The sequence below is a fragment of the Lotus japonicus genome, chromosome 1 (assembly GCF_012489685.1).
Source record: "Lotus japonicus ecotype B-129 chromosome 1, LjGifu_v1.2".
Classification (NCBI taxonomy): Eukaryota; Viridiplantae; Streptophyta; class Magnoliopsida; order Fabales; family Fabaceae; genus Lotus; species Lotus japonicus.
The window spans coordinates 76,483,618-76,501,148 of NC_080041.1; the positions used below are offsets into that span (position 1 = coordinate 76,483,618).

Genomic DNA, 17,531 nt, shown 5'->3' on the forward strand with positions numbered 1-17,531 from the left:
CCAAAGTTGCAATTAAGCCTAACAAATATCTTTCTAATTAAAAAAAAGCAAATTTGGTCACTTTGTCAAATTTCTTAAACAAAATAACCTTAACTCTTCATTTTATATTCATATATTTTAGGTGTTATGATGGTAGAAAGATATAAAATTATTTTACTGTATAAAGATAAAAAAAAGTTATTTTGAATATTCATATGATATGAGTTTATTATTTAAAGAGGGAGAAATTTTGCGTTTATTTTCATTTTTGGTGAATTTTAATATTTTTACTGGTAATATTAGATGAAAAATGTTTACAATAATTTAGTCAAATTAATTTCCCAAGGTTTCAATTAAAAAAAGTATAATTTTAGAGTTTTGAGTAGAATAAAAATTAATTTTATAACAATTTAAAAAATTGAGGGACTAAATTTGCTAAAAATATTATAGGAGATCAAAATTACACACCAAATATAGTAAATCGATCAAAAGTATAATTAGTCATTAACACAATTAATAATATAATCCACCAATAATATTTGATCATTGTCATTAATACTATCATTCTAAGTACAGTTACTTTTAACATGTATGTAGAGAACGTTAAAAAAAACATGTATGGAGCCAACAAGTAAATCCCATTTTAAGATATTGACACTTATAAATTGAATACAAAGAAAAAAAAAACTGAAATAAATACGAAGTTTATTTCAAATTTGATGTGACATGAATTTATGAGAAAGAATCCATTAACTCTAGGAGCAAGTTAAAAAAATTACTTTTAATTTATTTTAAATCTTGACTCTTAATTTTATTAAAAAGTAACGGCCAAGATTAATATCTTAAAATCTTTCACGTGACGTCTTTTATGGTCTTTCTTACTTTGTGACAAAACAAGCACATGGAAAATTGAAGCAAAAATGTCATCTCAGTGCATTATACAATCTTTCACGTGACTCCACCTTTAATGAAGGTTCCCTAATGGTTTGTCGGATTGGAATATCTCCAGATACCAACAAGTCCTAGTACGAATCCGGCATAAAACATAATAGATCCCTCCTCTTAAACTATAGTATATTTAGTGTAAAGATCTTTTTCACACTGTAAAAAATATTAAACCTTTTTTTTTTCAAAGAAAGTTGTTATCAAAACAAGAATTTTTTTGAACCTAACAAAACAAGAATTTAGAGGTTGAAATTGTAGCAAAATTAAAATTGAAGCCCAAAAGTTTTAAAATTATGAACTGTTAAAGAGGCCCACTATTGACCCAAAACACAGAGGCCCAGTTACTCTGTTTCCTCTGTTTCTCACTTTGGTTTTCTGGTAAGCACAGTGAGAGCGTAGAAACTGAAAACTAGGGTTCTAGCTTTGCTTCTCCGTCGAAATTTGCATCTGAATCTGCGAAAATGACCAAATTCAGGAAGCTAGGTCGACCCACCGGTCACCGAATGTCCATGCTCAGGTTAGTCTACTCTCAATTCAAACCTCCAATTCCCCTTTCCTCCATTTTTGTTAGCTGAGCCTAAAACCGCGTTTCACTTTCCATATTCAGAACCATGGTATTGCAGTTGGTAAAGCACGAACGCATCGAAACAACTGTTGCTAAGGAGGTCAGAAGGCTTGCAGATAACATGGTACAGCTTGGAAAGGAGGTTTGTGCATGTTTGTTTCTATAAATTATGTTGAATTGAATTAATTAACTTGGACAAGAATATATATTTTATATCAGTTCTTACTTAAGAGTTGTTAGAATATGATTTAAAACAGTTCATGTGACCCTTACCTAAGAGCTTAAGCTTTTAGGATAATTTGTTACTTGACATACTACATAGTAGGTAGTTTGTGCATTGTCCACGCTTTAAGCCTAAAGGACGGAGATAATTGGTTGCATAGACACGTTGTGATTGTTGAGGTTGAGAAATTGAGTTCAGCTGTGTTCCTTAACTTCAAATTTGCACATTTGAAATTTCATTGATGCCCTGTATCTCCTTAGCATACTCTGACGTAGTATAAGTCTTGATAGGTAAGAAGTGTGTAGACTTAGTCAACTTATATATAATAACTCATTAAATCATACCCTTTTGAGGTTCGAGGTAATTCTGTCACAAAGTTCATAGCAATATATTTCAACTGTCATTGTCATTTGTATCTCAATATAAGTCTTCCGTTTGAGATTCATTGGTTTGATTCTCCTTTTGAGGAGTGCTAAAGGTTAATGGCTAGAGATTGTTCGGAGATCATGTCCTCAAGTTTTGTTTCTGCGCCCGTCTAGTGCGTCTGGGTCCCTCCCCTTCTTGTAACCAAAAAAAGAACTCCGCTGACTTTTGAGGAGTGCTAAAGGTTAATGGCTAGAGATTGTTCGGAGATCATGTCCTCAAGTTTTGTTTCTGCGCCCGTCTAGTGCGTCTGGGTCCCTCCCCTTCTTGTAACCAAAAAAAAGAACTCCGCTGACTTTTAGTGTTTATCCTTCATCCCTAACATACTAAACATTTAGAAACAAATGCTACAACATTTTTCTTCATCTCTTCCCACCAATAGAAATTCCTCAAGTATCGATACATTTTATAGAATCTAGGTGAATGGTGTAAGAATAATAATAAGCATCCTCTAATATTTTACTCCTCAAACTATCTACATTAGGCACACACCACTATCATTCAAGTTATAAAATAACAAACTGCAATTAATGAAATAATATTCAAAACATTTAATAAGTATATTAAAAAATAAATCTTAAATAATTTAATAAGTATAATTAATGGCCAATTTTCCCACACAAAAAAATGGAAAATGAAATAATATTAAAAAAAAAATTTGGTAAGCCAAATGAATATATTGAAATGAAGTACAAGGGGTACTTCAACTCAACACAGAAAGGTACAGATAAAGAAGGAGAAAATAAAAGACAACATGAAAGAGCAGTAGAAACAAAAACCAGCTCCTCAAGCACCAAAATAAACCCCCCCTCCTCCTTGAGGAAAGAGTGACATTAGATAACAAGCCTCATTAAAACCTTGCCAGGGAAAACCCCCTTGGGAAAACCTGGCGAAGGAAAAAGAGTACTTGTTACATAATATCAAAATGAAACCCCAAGGAGGAAATTACAATTAACCCAAACCCCAAATCCACAGCTTGACCAAATAGTGAAGTCCACCCTCTGTTTTGTCAGTAGATGATTTTGTCCAAAACCAATTGATCACACAGTGCACCTTCAAATTGAAACAAGAGCTAAAATCACATTCTGCCATTCCATAATCCCAATCTCGAATCCGTAGCAAATAGAACCTACCAAGCCATTTCACATACCAATTAACCCCATGAAATAATATTAATGATAAAATGTCCAATAGTTGACCCTTCAACGGACTATTTTTATCTCATTAAATGGAAACGGCTGGTAAGGAAATAAATTAATTAGTTTATATAAAAGACAGTTATTTGACTCAGCTCTAAAAAAATTACTTAATGATATTTTATATAGGGGAAAACTTACATACAATTCCTTAGGTACTGTTTCTGCGGTTTTTCAATTAAAACATGACATCTGGATTTTTTTTAATCTTTTTTTTCTACATCAGATTTTAGCAAAACTCCACCCACCCCCTTTGTGAAAATGATAACCTCCTTGAGCCCTAAATCTTGTAACAGCAAATCTGTAACTGCTCCCTCTTCAATCTCAACAACAACCAAAGTACCACCACAATTCAGTGGAAAAAATACATCAAAGATTTCACGCCAAATAGCATTTAGGCAATCAAGATGGTGAAGACAAGAACGAAAAATGCCATTGGGAAAGACAATAATTACGACCACCAGGCTCAGGGCCACCACGAGCAGGTGTATTTCGCCGGAACCATCGCGTTTGGCTTCGACGGCGGTGCCGAGCAGCAAAATTTGTGGTATTCCTTGCAGTCCTTTCAGGCCCACCCCATGTTTAATCACCACTACCAGGCTTTGAGCCACCACGAGCAGATGCAGTTTGTTGGAACTGCCACATTCGACTCTGACAGTGATGGCTAGTAGCAAGATCTGCAACTTCCCTAACGGTCCTTTCATGCTTCCATGGTGTTCAACCAACAACACCACCACCAGTACAAGGCCACCATGAGTGCATATTCACTTTGTCGGTACCACTGCGTTCGGCTTGGACGGTGGTTCCTTCGGTGGGCGGCTTGGGCAGCAACACCCACATGATTGTTGGTCTGGAGAACGAAAAAACAGAGGGGTCTTAAGGAGATTATCATTTTTACAAAGGGGGTGGGTGAGTGGGATTTTTTTAAAATCTGATGCGGAAAAAATCCTGATGTCTTGTTTTAATTGGAAAACAGCAAAAATAGTACCTAAGGAACTGTATGTAAGTTTTCCCCTTTATATATATATATATATATATTGAAGTTTATAAATTATTATAATTTAAAAATTAAAATTACTTTCATATTTATAAAAGTATGAAAATTATTTACATTAATTAATTTTATAAAGTATTGTGAATAATTTCGTGCAATAATATATCTAGTTTATTATCATCAACGGATGATTTTTCCAAAGAAGAAACTAGTGTTCTCACACTTATAGGAGTACAGTTTGCTTAGCACTAAACCAATACATTATTGGTCTAACACGTACAATTAAAATGTTAAATATTAATTATTAATCAATGACTATTTATATTAATAATTATATTAAATATTAATTTCAAAATATCTCGGGACATATGACTAAAATACTAATTATTAATTAGAAAATGAGATATCCTAAAATAAAAAAATATGTTGAGTAATATTTCAAAATACCACACACATTATGTTATTAAATTTTACAAAATTTAATAAGTGCTATTAATGATGAATTTCCCCCAAATTAAAAAAAATTAAACAAAATGAAATTAATAATAGGCAGCCTTAATAATAATGATAAATGTCAAAAGAGTTGATCCTTCAACGGCTATAAAAGAAAAATAATTAACTTATTTGTTGCATTAATGGAAATACTCATTAATTATTAATTACTATTTATATTATTAATTATGTTAATTATTATTTTCAAAATCTGTCATATTTATGATTAAATTTCAAATATGAAAATTAGTCAAAGTATTGATTATAAAATATAATAAAATATTACTATATAGTTAAGCTTAAAAAAAAATAAAAAAAAGTATCAAAAGAGTTAACCCATCAACAACTATAACCCACTCGTTAAGGGTAGAAACCTCTGAAACAGTGTGACCTTTTGCGAAACGCTGCCTGCATAAAAGTTAGTGTACTTTAACCCACCAATCACAACCGTCCACGCCATCCAACGTATCAATCACCTTCTTCCACCGGTAAGTGCCTCACCCTCTCGCGGGTGAGACTAACAACAAAAAAAACCCAACAAGAAAAGAAAAACAAAAAAAAAAATCCATTTCCCATTTATTTATTCGCTTTTTTCTCTAATTTATTTTCTTCTTCTTCATCCTTCAAACCCTTCATCTCCTCTTTCTCTATGTAAAACGTTCGTGTTTGCAATTCAGCTCTCTAAGATTTTCCGATTCCTCAATTGACCCATGGCTTTTGACAGCTCACCCTCCCTGTCTCCAAGGCCGCTCAGCTTCTGCGGTCGCATGCATACGCTGGAGACCTCGCCGGACTCATTGGAGTTGCGCGAGGGTTACGATGACCTTGTCTGTGATCTATGTGAGTCCGGGGACCGGCCGGACGAGCTGCTGCTCTGCGACAAATGTGACAAAGGCTTTCACATGAAATGTGTGAGGCCGATCGTTTTCAGGGTTCCGATTGGATCATGGCTTTGCCCTAATTGCTTGGGGACGAAGAGAGTTAGGAGTAAGGGATTCGTGAAAATAAGAAAATGTGTTTTTTTTCCTTTCTGTTTGAGCAGTTTTTCTCACCTGTGATGATGAATGTGGGATCATTTTTGTGATTGTTTTCTGTTTCAGGATTTACGCAGGGTTCAATATTGGATTTCTTCGGGATTCGGAGTGGTGATTTTGCTACAAAACCCAGATCTCCTTCTCGGTGTAATGTGCTCAAATTCAACCAACCATATATTTTAATATCACACTTTTTATTCTTACTCATTTTCTCTTGTTCAATTTCAATATTTGTTTTTTGGAGTATATATGCTGAGTCCTGATATTTGTCGAGCTTCAATCATTGTTTAGCTTTGTGGAAGCAATGTGGGTTGAATTTGGATTTTGTATACCATTTGCTGCAGTGTGTATTAGAGCATGACTTATGGAATCAAATATATTGCATGACTTGTTCTTTCAGATTATAATAGTTGTGAAGTGAATTCATGTAATGATCTTACACAGTTGTGGTTTAATCATGGAGTTGTAGACAAATGCGGATTGATGCGGCCACAATTGGGGCTGTGATGCGGTTGTGGAGATTCAAAAACCCTTTTAAGTTGTGGTTGCAATTGCGGTTGCGGCCCGCAATTTATAACTCTGTCTTTTCCTTTTGTGCAGCATGCATGTGTGGCTGAGGGCTTAACATTTTTGAGCCTTATGGAATGCAATTCCATGGCTGCAAAGGGTTTCTTTCCTAAATTATGCAGCATATGGATTGCAAATGTTTCCATCAAAGTTTGATGAATTTTGAGCTTATTTTGTTATGGATTAACTTTGTTGTTGGTATTACAAGATGGGCAATTAAGTTAGATTTCAAATGCCGATAATGCTATGATAATTATTAATTAGTCTAATCAAAGCTGCAATTGCTGGGAGTTGTGAGTTGAGTGAACAGATTCTTAAACTTGTATGTTTTATTCTCTAAATCCTTTTTCATGATAGTGATTAAATTAAAGTACATACATTGTATTAGATGAAAAGATTCATCATTTAATTTTGTTCGCATGATAAATTGAAAATTACATGTTAGCGCCTACAAGATCACATTTTATAAGATAGCAGATTTTAGTGCATTTGATATCTCATGCTCTTTCATTATGAAACCTGCTATATTGTTTAAGGTAAAGGAGGCCAATCAAATGCCTAATGGCTTAGTAGCTGTGATAGATCTCTTTTTATAGAGTTCTTAAATAGTAATATGCTTATATGTGGCTGTGTTTTGGAAATTTTATGACGATATTTGACTAAGTGGTTATTCACACCTGCTTGTTTAGCAAATACTTCATGCATGTAGAGCTGTCCTTACCTTTTTTTCCCTTTCCTGAATGACTCTAAACTTCACTGGCGTCATTTAATGTAAAACTTACGTGAATCCTAACATTTATATTAAGCTACAGTTTACACAACAAAATTAGCAACATTTAGGTCAAATTTCACTCTAATAAATTTTTGTTTTCTTAACCACTTTTATGCCAAAATACGAATTTATTGCAGCATATTACCTCAACAGATAACTCAAGTACCACATAACAATACATAAATGTAAGTGTAGCAAGAAAGATTTTAGAAACTAGAAAGATTTTGGGTTATGTTTAAAAAATGTTTTATACACCCTGCACTTATATCAGCTCTTCACGCACATCTATGAGTACAACACAATAAACGTGGTATGCTAATTTCTCTATGGATATTTGTTGCATTCATGTTTTTGTTAAAATTAATGCTTCGTTTCATATGCTTTTTCTAGACTGTTTACTTTGCTGTTTGTTTCCAGTACACAAAGAAATTACCATGAATCTCTTGATAATCTTTTATTGGTAAATCAGGCAAACAGAGTTATCGTTGGGTAAATTTTTTCCAAACTTTCTTATCTTGTTTTGAGATCATGTTCTTAGTATCCTGATAATTTGTAAAAGGAACTCTTAAGTATAGTTTTGCCTCAATTATGTTCCATGTCTATATAATTATAAATATATATTACCTGATTGGATGGTTATTTTTTCCTGATAAATGTTCTGAACTTCTAGATGCTAGGAGGCGTCGGAGAACTCGGCCTCTGGTAGGCCAGAAGAAAAAGTGGAGACTGTTACCATTTATTCCTTCAGACGATCCTGACCAGAGACTGAAACAAATGGGTTCCCTTGCTTCTGCTTTAACAGCAATGCATATGGATTACAGTGATCACCTCACATACATGCCTGGAATGGCTCCTGAATCTGCTAATGACGCCAATTTGGAACGCAAGGGCATACAGGTCTCTACTAACTAATTTTATTGGCAGATTTTTTACAGCTAGAAATGTTCCAGTAACAAACATGCTAATTACCAAACACATCTCCATCATTTTCTTATATTTTTATTGTTTTCCTCTTAGAGCCTCTCCAAGGAAGACACGAAGACCTTAGAAAAGTGCAAAGCTATGTCTAGAAGAGGCGAATGCCCTCCCTTTATGGTTGTTTTTGATTCACGTGAAGGGTACATCTTGAACTCGCCACCATGAAGTAGAAAATTAATTTATATTGCCTTAATATTTAGCTGACTTTCCTTGATATTATGGTGTAGCTATACCGTGGAGGCTGATGGCCTAATCAAGGCTATGACATTTATTGCTGAATACACTGGTGATGTGGATTACGTGAACAAACGAGAATCTGATGATGGTGACAGTATGATGACACTTATTCTTTCAGAAGACGAATCTAAAAAGCTTGTTATCTGTGCTGATAAACGTGGAAACATTTCTCGCTTTATCAATGGCATCAACAATCATACTCAGTAAGCCTGTTCACTTATCTCTTGTTATTCTTGAATAGAAAGATAGAACAGGAGGAGCACGGGGGATTTGGGTGGGGGGGGGGGATTCTATTTTTGTGTGATACAGCATACATTATTTCTATACTTCTACAGTTAATTTTATAAGTTATTTGGCTTTGGCATGCTCTCTAACGAACTCAACTTTGTAGGATCCTTATATCATAAAATGCTAATACTTTTTTGTGATTTCCATTTCCTAAGTTTATTGTTTTTAAAACATGTTCAATTTTAATGCAGGGAAGGTAAGAAGAAGCAGAACTGCAAATCTGTAAGATACAATGTTGATGGTCAATCCCGGGTCTTTTTGGTTGCTACTCGTGATATTGCCAAGGGGGAGAGGCTTTATTATGATTATAATGGTTATGAGCATCGATATCCGACTGAGAATTTTGTCTAGTGAAGGCATGCATACTTCCCAATAATCCAATTGGGACGCATTTTAGATCCTCCTGAAAGGATTTTAATTATATTCTTGAAAAAATTAATTTATAGTTCTTGGCTTCTTGCGGATTCGACAAAAAAATTCTTAAATTGTTGCCATGGGAAATTTATGTTGTAGAGTGAGCCCAATTATGCGGCTTAGGAAAACTTTCTTCATTTAGGTGATATCTCAAAATTTGAACTGAGATATTCTCAACAGTTTCAAGTAGTTGAAAAGATTCTCAGATTTTACCTTTAATTTATTACATTTTATCTTTATCTTCTTTTGCTCAATGTTCATCATTTACTAATCTCATTATGTTGGCCAATCCTGTTTTGTATGCCAACTAAATCCTTGAGGGATATGAATTTACTTGAAAATTGCATTTTTAGATGTATTTCTCGCTCTTCTTTAAATGTAATTTACTTACATTCAAAAGAAGATCTTATCACGCGTTTGATAAAACCTTACTACATATGCTATAGATTCTCAATGAAGTTCACGCTGAGAGTAAAATCTGCATTGTTCTGTTACTTTATGGTGCTTGCCGATGCATTTACTAAATCATACTCTTGTGATTTGTATGATCTCTATTCTATGTCCTTTACTTAATTTAGGATACTACGTTGACTTTGTAGCTTAATTGTACTTTTCTGTTTTTGGTCGAATAGTTTAATTGTACTTGACTTCCCTTTTACACGTGAGTTGCTGAGAAAATGAGTGATTTTCTTTCTTGTTTATGATGATCTCTCTTCTTCTTTTTTCTTTATTTTGTAAGAATTAAGTTTTGAGTTAAACCTATGAACAAGCCCTTTGGAGTTAGTTAACAGAGATTGAGTCCCAAAAAGTCGGTAACAATGAATGGAAGACTCTGGTACTCAGTCTCTACAATGGAGTTAGCTACCATATTTTACTTGTTGGACTACCATGAAATGAGTTTAGGTCCGAAAAAGATGTATGAATCAAAATGTTGATATCATATTATTTGGATCCAAAGTTCAATCTGCATTATAAAATGCACGAATAGGCAGTGGAAGGCCAAAATAATCTGGCTACCATATCAAACCATAGTCTAAACTATACCCTTAAGATACAGCAAAAATCCTCTAGACTAGTTCTTCAAGAGGTTGTGACATGAACTGGCACACCTGGCTAACACTAAAACCAATTTTTGGCCTAGTGATAGTTGCATATTTTAAGGCACACACAATTAACCTATTGAGAGAATGATCACTCATATAATCAGAAATCATCTCTTGTTAGTTTATAGCCTCATGGAAGAGGAGTAGAAATCCCTTTTAATCATCAATACCAACAAGTTGTAGTATATCTCTAATATATTTAGGGCTTAATTGCAACTTTGGTCCCTGATGTTTATCAATTCCACAATTTTAGTCCCCACCTAATTTAATTACACGGGTGATCCCTGACTTTGCTGGCAGTCTGCAACATTGGTCCTACCGTTTGTTTGTTAATGGAAGAGGTTTACGTGGATGGTCACTTAGCTGATGTGGAAGTTGAATTGGAGAGAGAAAGAGACCAGCAACTGATTCAACATTCTTCCTCGCCTCTAGGGACTCGTTCGTTCTTTATCTCTTCCATTTTCGCTCAATCTCAAGCTTCGAAACATCTTCCTCACGGTGCTCTGCTTTTTAAGGAGGAAGAGGGTAGAAGATGACTGTTGCAGGTCTCACGTGCAACTCACGTGCTTCCCTCTCTCTTCAGTCCTTCTTTCTCTCTTCAATTGGACATCCACGTAAGCCTCCTCTGTTAACAAATAAACGGCAGGACTAACATTGCAGACGGGCAGCAAAGTCAGGGACCATCCGTGTAATTAAATTAGGTAGGGGACTAAAATTGTGGAATTGGTAAACGTCGGGGACCTATATTTAGACTGCTTAAGAGAAGTGAGCCAATAGAGAGAGTTTCTTTATCTGAATTCCAAGAAAACAATCATGCTCTCATGCCATGATTGTTTAAAGGTAGAATTATTATTGAGTTTAGCTATCCGATTCTGAATTAGAGAGATGAAATTTCCCGTGATCATTATATCATCAACGTAGACTATAACATAGAGATATCAATTAGCTCTTTTGAAGATCAGCAGTGCGGGATCACATCTGCTGGAATTGGACTCAGAGACTAGTTTGAATTTTTGTTAGCCTTTCGTATCAGGCTCAATGGGTCTGTTTCAACCTTTAGATTGCCTTATTTAGTTTACAAACCAACTTTTTGTCCCGAGGTTGTTGACTCATTAAACCTCTACTTCTAACAAGTTAATGTAACTTGTTAACTTGTTGTCAAGTCCAGCCATTTGTGTAACAACTAGAGAAAGAATCTCAAAACACAACCTAATGAAATCTATAGGAGACTAACCTAGCCTTGAACCTATTCATAATGCCATTAGGGTTTTCCTTATTTTAAACACCCACTTCCCTCCATTGTGGAACCTATCGACTGCAAAGAAACTAAAGACCAAGTGTGATTAGTAAGTAGCTCATCAAATTTAGCTAGCACGTTAGCCTACCAAGAAGGCAATGTCAAGGCTTGCTTAACTGAGGTAGGTTTTAAGGTAAAGAGTAAGAGAGTATGGTAAAGATGAGGTTTGACAATTCTAGATTTTTTGACATGAGAAGTGTTGGTGTTGTGGGTGAAGAGGACAAACACTAGCCTACTTAGGATGAGGAAAAGGGAGATGGAGATGATTATGCTATTGCATAATTAGACAGGACTTGATGCAGATTGTGGTGACATTTGTGGCTCGTGGCATATGTAGAATGATGAGAAAGGGGGCCGAAATTAAATTCTGCTGACCTTTAGATTGTGTTGAAGAGGTAATCTGAGGCTTGGAGAGATTAAGAAATAATGACTTTAGCATCTAAGTTGAGGTATTTACAACCCTTCCATGTAGTCAAGTTTATGATGATTATAGGGCGCATGAAATGCTTAAATGCACAAGACTAGATAGAGTATTACATGTCCCCGCAATCCATGGGTAGCTCCTCTTTGTTAGAAATATATTTACTAGTAGTAATTTACTCAACAACTTAAATTTTTGAGACAATTGATTCTGATTTGATATTAGAGCCTTTATAACCAAGTGATTTAAGGTTCGACCTTTGCTGCCCCCAAAACTTCTAATTAAAAAAATTGAATTTTAGCATGTGGTAGAAATATGATCATTTATGTGTCTTTTACCCAACGGAATGGCTAAAACTTTTAGAATATTTAATTAGTTTTTAACACTATTTCTATAATGCTTTAAAAAAAGGGTTGTTTTTAGTAAGGGTAGCTTTAGGTCACCAAGACCGAATAAAATCCGTACTTTCTTTTAAAAGCCTGTTTAGGGAGGGAACTCAACAAGCAAGTGAGATTTGCCCTTAGATTCAATTGAAACATTTTTTGGACTTGAATGCTATCCTCTTAAAGGATTATACATTGATAGATTAATTGTGCCTCTACTATATGGGAATAACAAATGGTACCCCCATCTTGGAATTTCTACCCCCTTTATTTTCTAAAACACCCAAAATTGCCCCCATGTTTTAACACTCCCCCCCCCCCCCCACCCCTTTTCTCCATTTCCCGAGCCTTCATGTTCTCTGCAGTGCATCACTTTCTCCCGAGCTTTAGGGCTCGGAACTAGAAGTTATTTCCTGAGCTTTAGGGCTCGGGACTAAAAGTTGTTTCCTTATGTTTTCCTTACCGAGCTCTAAGGCTCGGGAATTGTTCCAATTTCTTCAAGGAAGGTTTCCGAGGTTCGGCAACTTCGGGAACACATTTTTCACATTCTGAGCTTCACAAACCTCGGAAAATACACGTTTATAAATTACCGAGGCATAGCCCTCTGAAGGATTCCGGGAATTAAGCCCTTGAGATGTTCCCGAGGTACCAAAACTCGGGATGTTCCCGAGGTACCAAAACTCGGGAAATTCATCAGGAAAATTATAATATATATCCCGAGACTTAAAGCTCAGGATGTTCCCGAGGTACCAAAATTCGGGAAATTCATCAGGAAAATTATAATATATGTCGAGACTTAAGGCTCGGGATGTTCCCGAGGTCCCAAAGCTTGGGAATTATTTTTAATAGGCATATTTTGGAGATTTCTCACTTTAAAGGGGGGTAGCAAATCTAAGAGTGGGGGTACCAATTCTAACTCCCCTACTATATTTCATGAAATGAAGGAAGGATAACATGATAAAGAATTGAGCATTAAATAAGAAGCAACAAATAACATAAATAGGCTTAAGTTCGAGTGAGTTCGGCTTCAGTTACCACAAATCAGGGCGTCTCCTGAACCATAGGGTAAAGTCATGTAAATCCTTAGTCATGTAAATCATTATTCATGTAAATTCTTAGTAAGTAATCTAAAATTTGCCAGTAGTCAATCTTAGAGACATGTTAGGATCAAATAGGAATATGTATTATGGATGTCCCGCGAGTATATTAACTTTTCATGTAAAGTATTTCAAAAGAATTAATTTTTATCATAGTAAATATTATTATAACTTTTTTTCTTTATCAAGATATCCAACAACGGATAGCCGTGAGACTAATTTCTCACCCATGCGTGAAAAAAATTATAGGCTTAATTCCAGTTTGGGCCCCTGATGTTTCAAGAATGGGCGATCAGCACCCCCCGTGTCTAAAAGTTGCGGTCAAGCTCCCCTTTGTAACAAAACTGTGCTAACGAAGCCCTTCCGTTAGCTTCCGTCTGTTGACAAAACGGAAATGGCTTACGTGTATTTTTAATTTCTTTAAACCTTTTTTTTTTTCAAAAAATTCCCTCTAAATTGACCAAACCCGATTCCCCCCAAATTTTTCCCAAATTGAACCCTATATTTCCAATTGAACCCTAAATTCACCATTAGAACAAAGAGAAAGTGTGCGCCTTCGATCCCTCAAGTTCCTGGGTTTCTATCTCTGAATCGAACGGTTGCAGACCAAGATTCGCGCATGGCAAGGAGAGGGAGAGGTCGTGGACGGCGTGGATCGGCTGGAGCAAGGAATCCGAGGCAAACCCCTTCGCTGTCTAATAGTGAAGCTCCGCATGTGGTCCACACTACTGGCCATTCGAGGTACCTTTTCCCTTCCTCTTTGTCGTTTCCTGTATATTTTATGGTTCAGAGTGTTTAATTTATTGCAATTTACTGTGGTTGTTGGAATCTAGGTTGACAACTGTACATATTTGGCATGGGGGAAAGTTTGTGACTCACCCTACGTATGACTATATTGATGGGGTCTGTGAAAGTGTTGAGAAGTGTGATGTTGATACCATAAACTCAATTGAGTTGGTAAAATTAGCAAGAGGTCTAGGTTACAGGTCCTTCAAAGTGTGGTACCTTCAACCTGGGTTTTCCCTTCAACATGGGTGCAGACACTTTTCAAATGATAGTGATGTGGTGAGGTTCTTGGATGAGCACATTGGGGTTGATGAAATTACATTCTACATTGAGACATTGACAGATGTTCCTGGATCTCTATCAGGCTTGGTAATTGATGATGATGATGAGGTTCAGATAGCCCTTGGACCTGAGGTTACTCAACCTGAGCTTCTCACTGGACCTGAAACTGAGGTTGTCACTCCACCAGAGGTCACTCAAGTTGAGCTTCTCACTGGACCTGAAACTGAGGTTGTCGCTTCTCACTGGACCTGAAACTGAGGTTGTCACTCCACCAGAGGTCACTCAAGTTGAGCTTCTCACTGGACCTGAAGTTGAGGTTGTCACTCCACCTGAGGTTACTCAAGAGGAGTTTGTCACTCCACCTGAAAGTGTTGCTGCTGAGGTTACTCAACCTGAAACTAAGAAGGTTAGTCAACCTAAAACTGCTGAAATTACTCAACCTGAAACTGCTGAAGTTGTTATTGATGCTAGTGTTGTGAGAGGGGCTGAACCTGAGGTTTCAAGTGAAGATGAAGATTATGATGGTGGTTCTGAAGAAGTTGAAGATGACAGTGACGTGAGCCTTGATGACAGTGACTATGATGAAGCCTTTGACTGGAGTAAAGTTCTTCCAGTAGATTACAAAGTCCCTAATGCTGTTTGAAAAAGCCCAATTGTTGCCTATTTTGAAGATTTTGTGGATGAGAATGGAAGTTCTGAAGACCTAGAAAGTCCAGCAGAGGATAGTGATGAAGAGATTGACAATGTAAAGAGGAAGTATCCAAAGTTCAAGGCTGGAGATGATGATTCTGTGATCAAATTTAAGGTTGGCCAGATATTCACAAATGTTGATATGTTTAGAAATGCTGTGAGAAACTATGCTTTGCAGAATAAGAAGGATCTTGTGTTTGATAAGAATGATACAAAGAGGATTGTGATAAAATGCACTGAAAAGTGTCCATTTTACTTGAGGGCTTCCAAGTATAAACAAAATAATTATTTTCAGATTGTCACATTTAAGGATGAGCACACATGCTATTTGAGTAATAGAAACCGACAAGCAAGGCCCAGTTTTCTTGCTAAGAAGTTTGTGGACCTTCTAAGGCACACCCCTCATATGAAACTGAAAGCTTTAGCTGAGGAAGCTAGACATAGGTGGAGTGTGAGGTTGAGCAGATATCAAGTATCTAGAGCTAGAGTGAAGGCTTTAGCTATGATTGAAGGGGCAACCTTGGAGCAATATAAGCATCTCAGGAGTTATGGTGAAGAGCTTAGAAGAAGCAATCCAGGAACCACAGTCAAAATCAAAACCATGGCAGGTGCTGGTGTAGCAGTATTTGAGAGGATATATGTATGCCTAGCTGCATGCAAAAAAGCCTTTGCCACCACATGTAGACCTCTCATTGGTTTAGATGGGTGCTTCCTCAAAGGAGTTTATGGGGGGCAACTCTTGACTGTTGTTGGAAAGGATGGTAATAATCAGATGTATCATATAGCATATGCAGTTGTAGAGGCTGAAACAAAAGATTCTTGGGAGTGGTTTGTGGACTTGTTACTGGCAGATTTAGACAGTATAGAGAGCAAGAGATGGTGCTTTATATCTGACCAGCAAAAGGTATATATTACTGCATTTTAATTACATTCTTACATGTTGGTTGAGTTGTTGTTTTAATTTTAAGACTAATTTTAATTACATTCTTACTTGTTGGTACTTGAATGTCTTGAATTACAGGGGCTTGTTCCTACACTGACAGCAATGGATGAGAATGTTGATCACAGATTCTGTGTTAAACATCTCTATGGAAATTGGAGGAAGAAATACCCTGGACAGGAAATGAAAGGAGCACTTTGGTCTGCTGCAAGAGCAAATACTATGTCATATTGGGAGAAGACAATGGATAAGTTGAAAGAATTGAATGAGGAGGCTTGAAATGACATGAAGCAGATACCTATCAAACAATGGAGCAGAGCTGGCTATAGCACATACCCAAAATGTGACTTGCAAGTTAATAACATGTGCGAGACCTTCAACAGAGCAATCCTAGAGTATAGGGATAAACCTATAATCAACATGCTTGAAGGATTGAAGTTCTATCTTACCAACAGGATTGTGAAGCAAAGGGATATGGTTATTAGGTACCAGGGTGATCTATGTCCAACCATTCAGAAGAAATTAGAGGTGTCTAAGAGAGACGCTGCTGCATGGCTTCCTTTATCTGCTAGAGACCCTAGGAATTCACTGTTTGAAGTAACTAATGGGACTTGGAAGTATGCTGTCATGCAGAAGGTGGGACCTAACTGGTATCCCTTGCTGCCATGTTGTATCTTGCATATGGTACAACAACACTAGGCCTGAGGATTTTGTCGACCCTTATTACTGGTAATTGTGTTAATGTTGTATCTTGTATTAATGAAATTGTATGTTGCATATGTTGTATCTTGTAGGCAGCATATCTTGTATTACTGATATCATCTCATTTATGTGTTTAGGAAAAGTACATTTTTGAGGACATATGAAAATATCATACTACCATCAAATGGTCCTGACTTGTGGCCTAATCCTGAGAATAATGTATTGCCAATCATCCCACCAGCAATGAGGAGGGCTCCTGGAAGACCAAAGAAAAAAAGGGTGAGGGCTGCTGATGAGCCTAGAGATCCACACGCTGCAAAGGTTTCAATCAACTGTCTTCTGTGGCAACTGTAGAAGGGCAGACCACAACATCAGATCATGCAAGGCAAAAACAGCTGCTGATATTGTTATTCCACCATGAGGGAATAAGGTAATGATTTGCAACAACTAACTTATTAATTTGTTTTAAATTTGTTTTCCTTTTCAACTTTTTTTATTTCAGCTCTGGTTATTTCATGTTTGGAACTAACAGAAACAGAAGAAGAAGACTAAAGGGGCAAGTGGCAGTGGAACAACTGAGGGAGCAACTGAGGGAGCAACAACTCAGCAACCACCCCTAAACCCAACTAATGGAGCATCTCATCAACAACCCCAGGGAGCATCTCAGCAACCACCTCAAGGAGCACAATTCAATGTTGGTGTCTTGACTCGAGAAGTTCCATC

At 36.4% G+C, this 17,531-nt stretch overlaps 1 protein-coding gene across 2 annotated transcripts; it reads left to right on the plus strand.

Moving 5' to 3' along the window:
• The first annotated feature begins 1,282 nt into the window (after window positions 1–1,282).
• On the plus strand, window positions 1,283–9,346 carry LOC130712401 (probable Histone-lysine N-methyltransferase ATXR5). 2 transcript variants are annotated; one of them, XM_057562236.1, is made up of 8 exons: window positions 1,283–1,441; window positions 1,532–1,631; window positions 5,542–5,804; window positions 5,918–5,998; window positions 7,861–8,087; window positions 8,208–8,308; window positions 8,396–8,608; window positions 8,885–9,346. In XM_057562236.1, exons 3-8 carry the CDS (start codon window positions 5,585–5,587, stop codon window positions 9,042–9,044), a joined length of 1,002 nt encoding a protein of 333 aa, XP_057418219.1. In that variant the 5' UTR covers window positions 1,283–1,441; window positions 1,532–1,631; window positions 5,542–5,584; the 3' UTR covers window positions 9,045–9,346. The 2 variants fall into 2 exon arrangements, with proteins under 2 accessions (XP_057418219.1, XP_057418224.1); XM_057562241.1 differs by having other exon boundaries at window positions 1,305–1,441; window positions 1,548–1,631.
• The last annotated feature ends 8,185 nt before the right edge of the window (window positions 9,347–17,531 follow it).

Bases quoted from the DNA above. Each gene is read 5' to 3' on its own strand.
- LOC130712401 (XM_057562236.1), top strand. From the start codon at position 5,585: ATGCATACGCTGGAGACCTCGCCGGACTCATTGGAGTTGCGCGAGGGT. The intron at 8,088-8,207 runs GTCTCTACTAAC...TTTTCCTCTTAG, and splicing joins TGGAACGCAAGGGCATACAG to AGCCTCTCCAAGGAAGACAC. The intron at 8,309-8,395 runs GTACATCTTGAA...ATTATGGTGTAG, and splicing joins GTTTTTGATTCACGTGAAGG to CTATACCGTGGAGGCTGATG.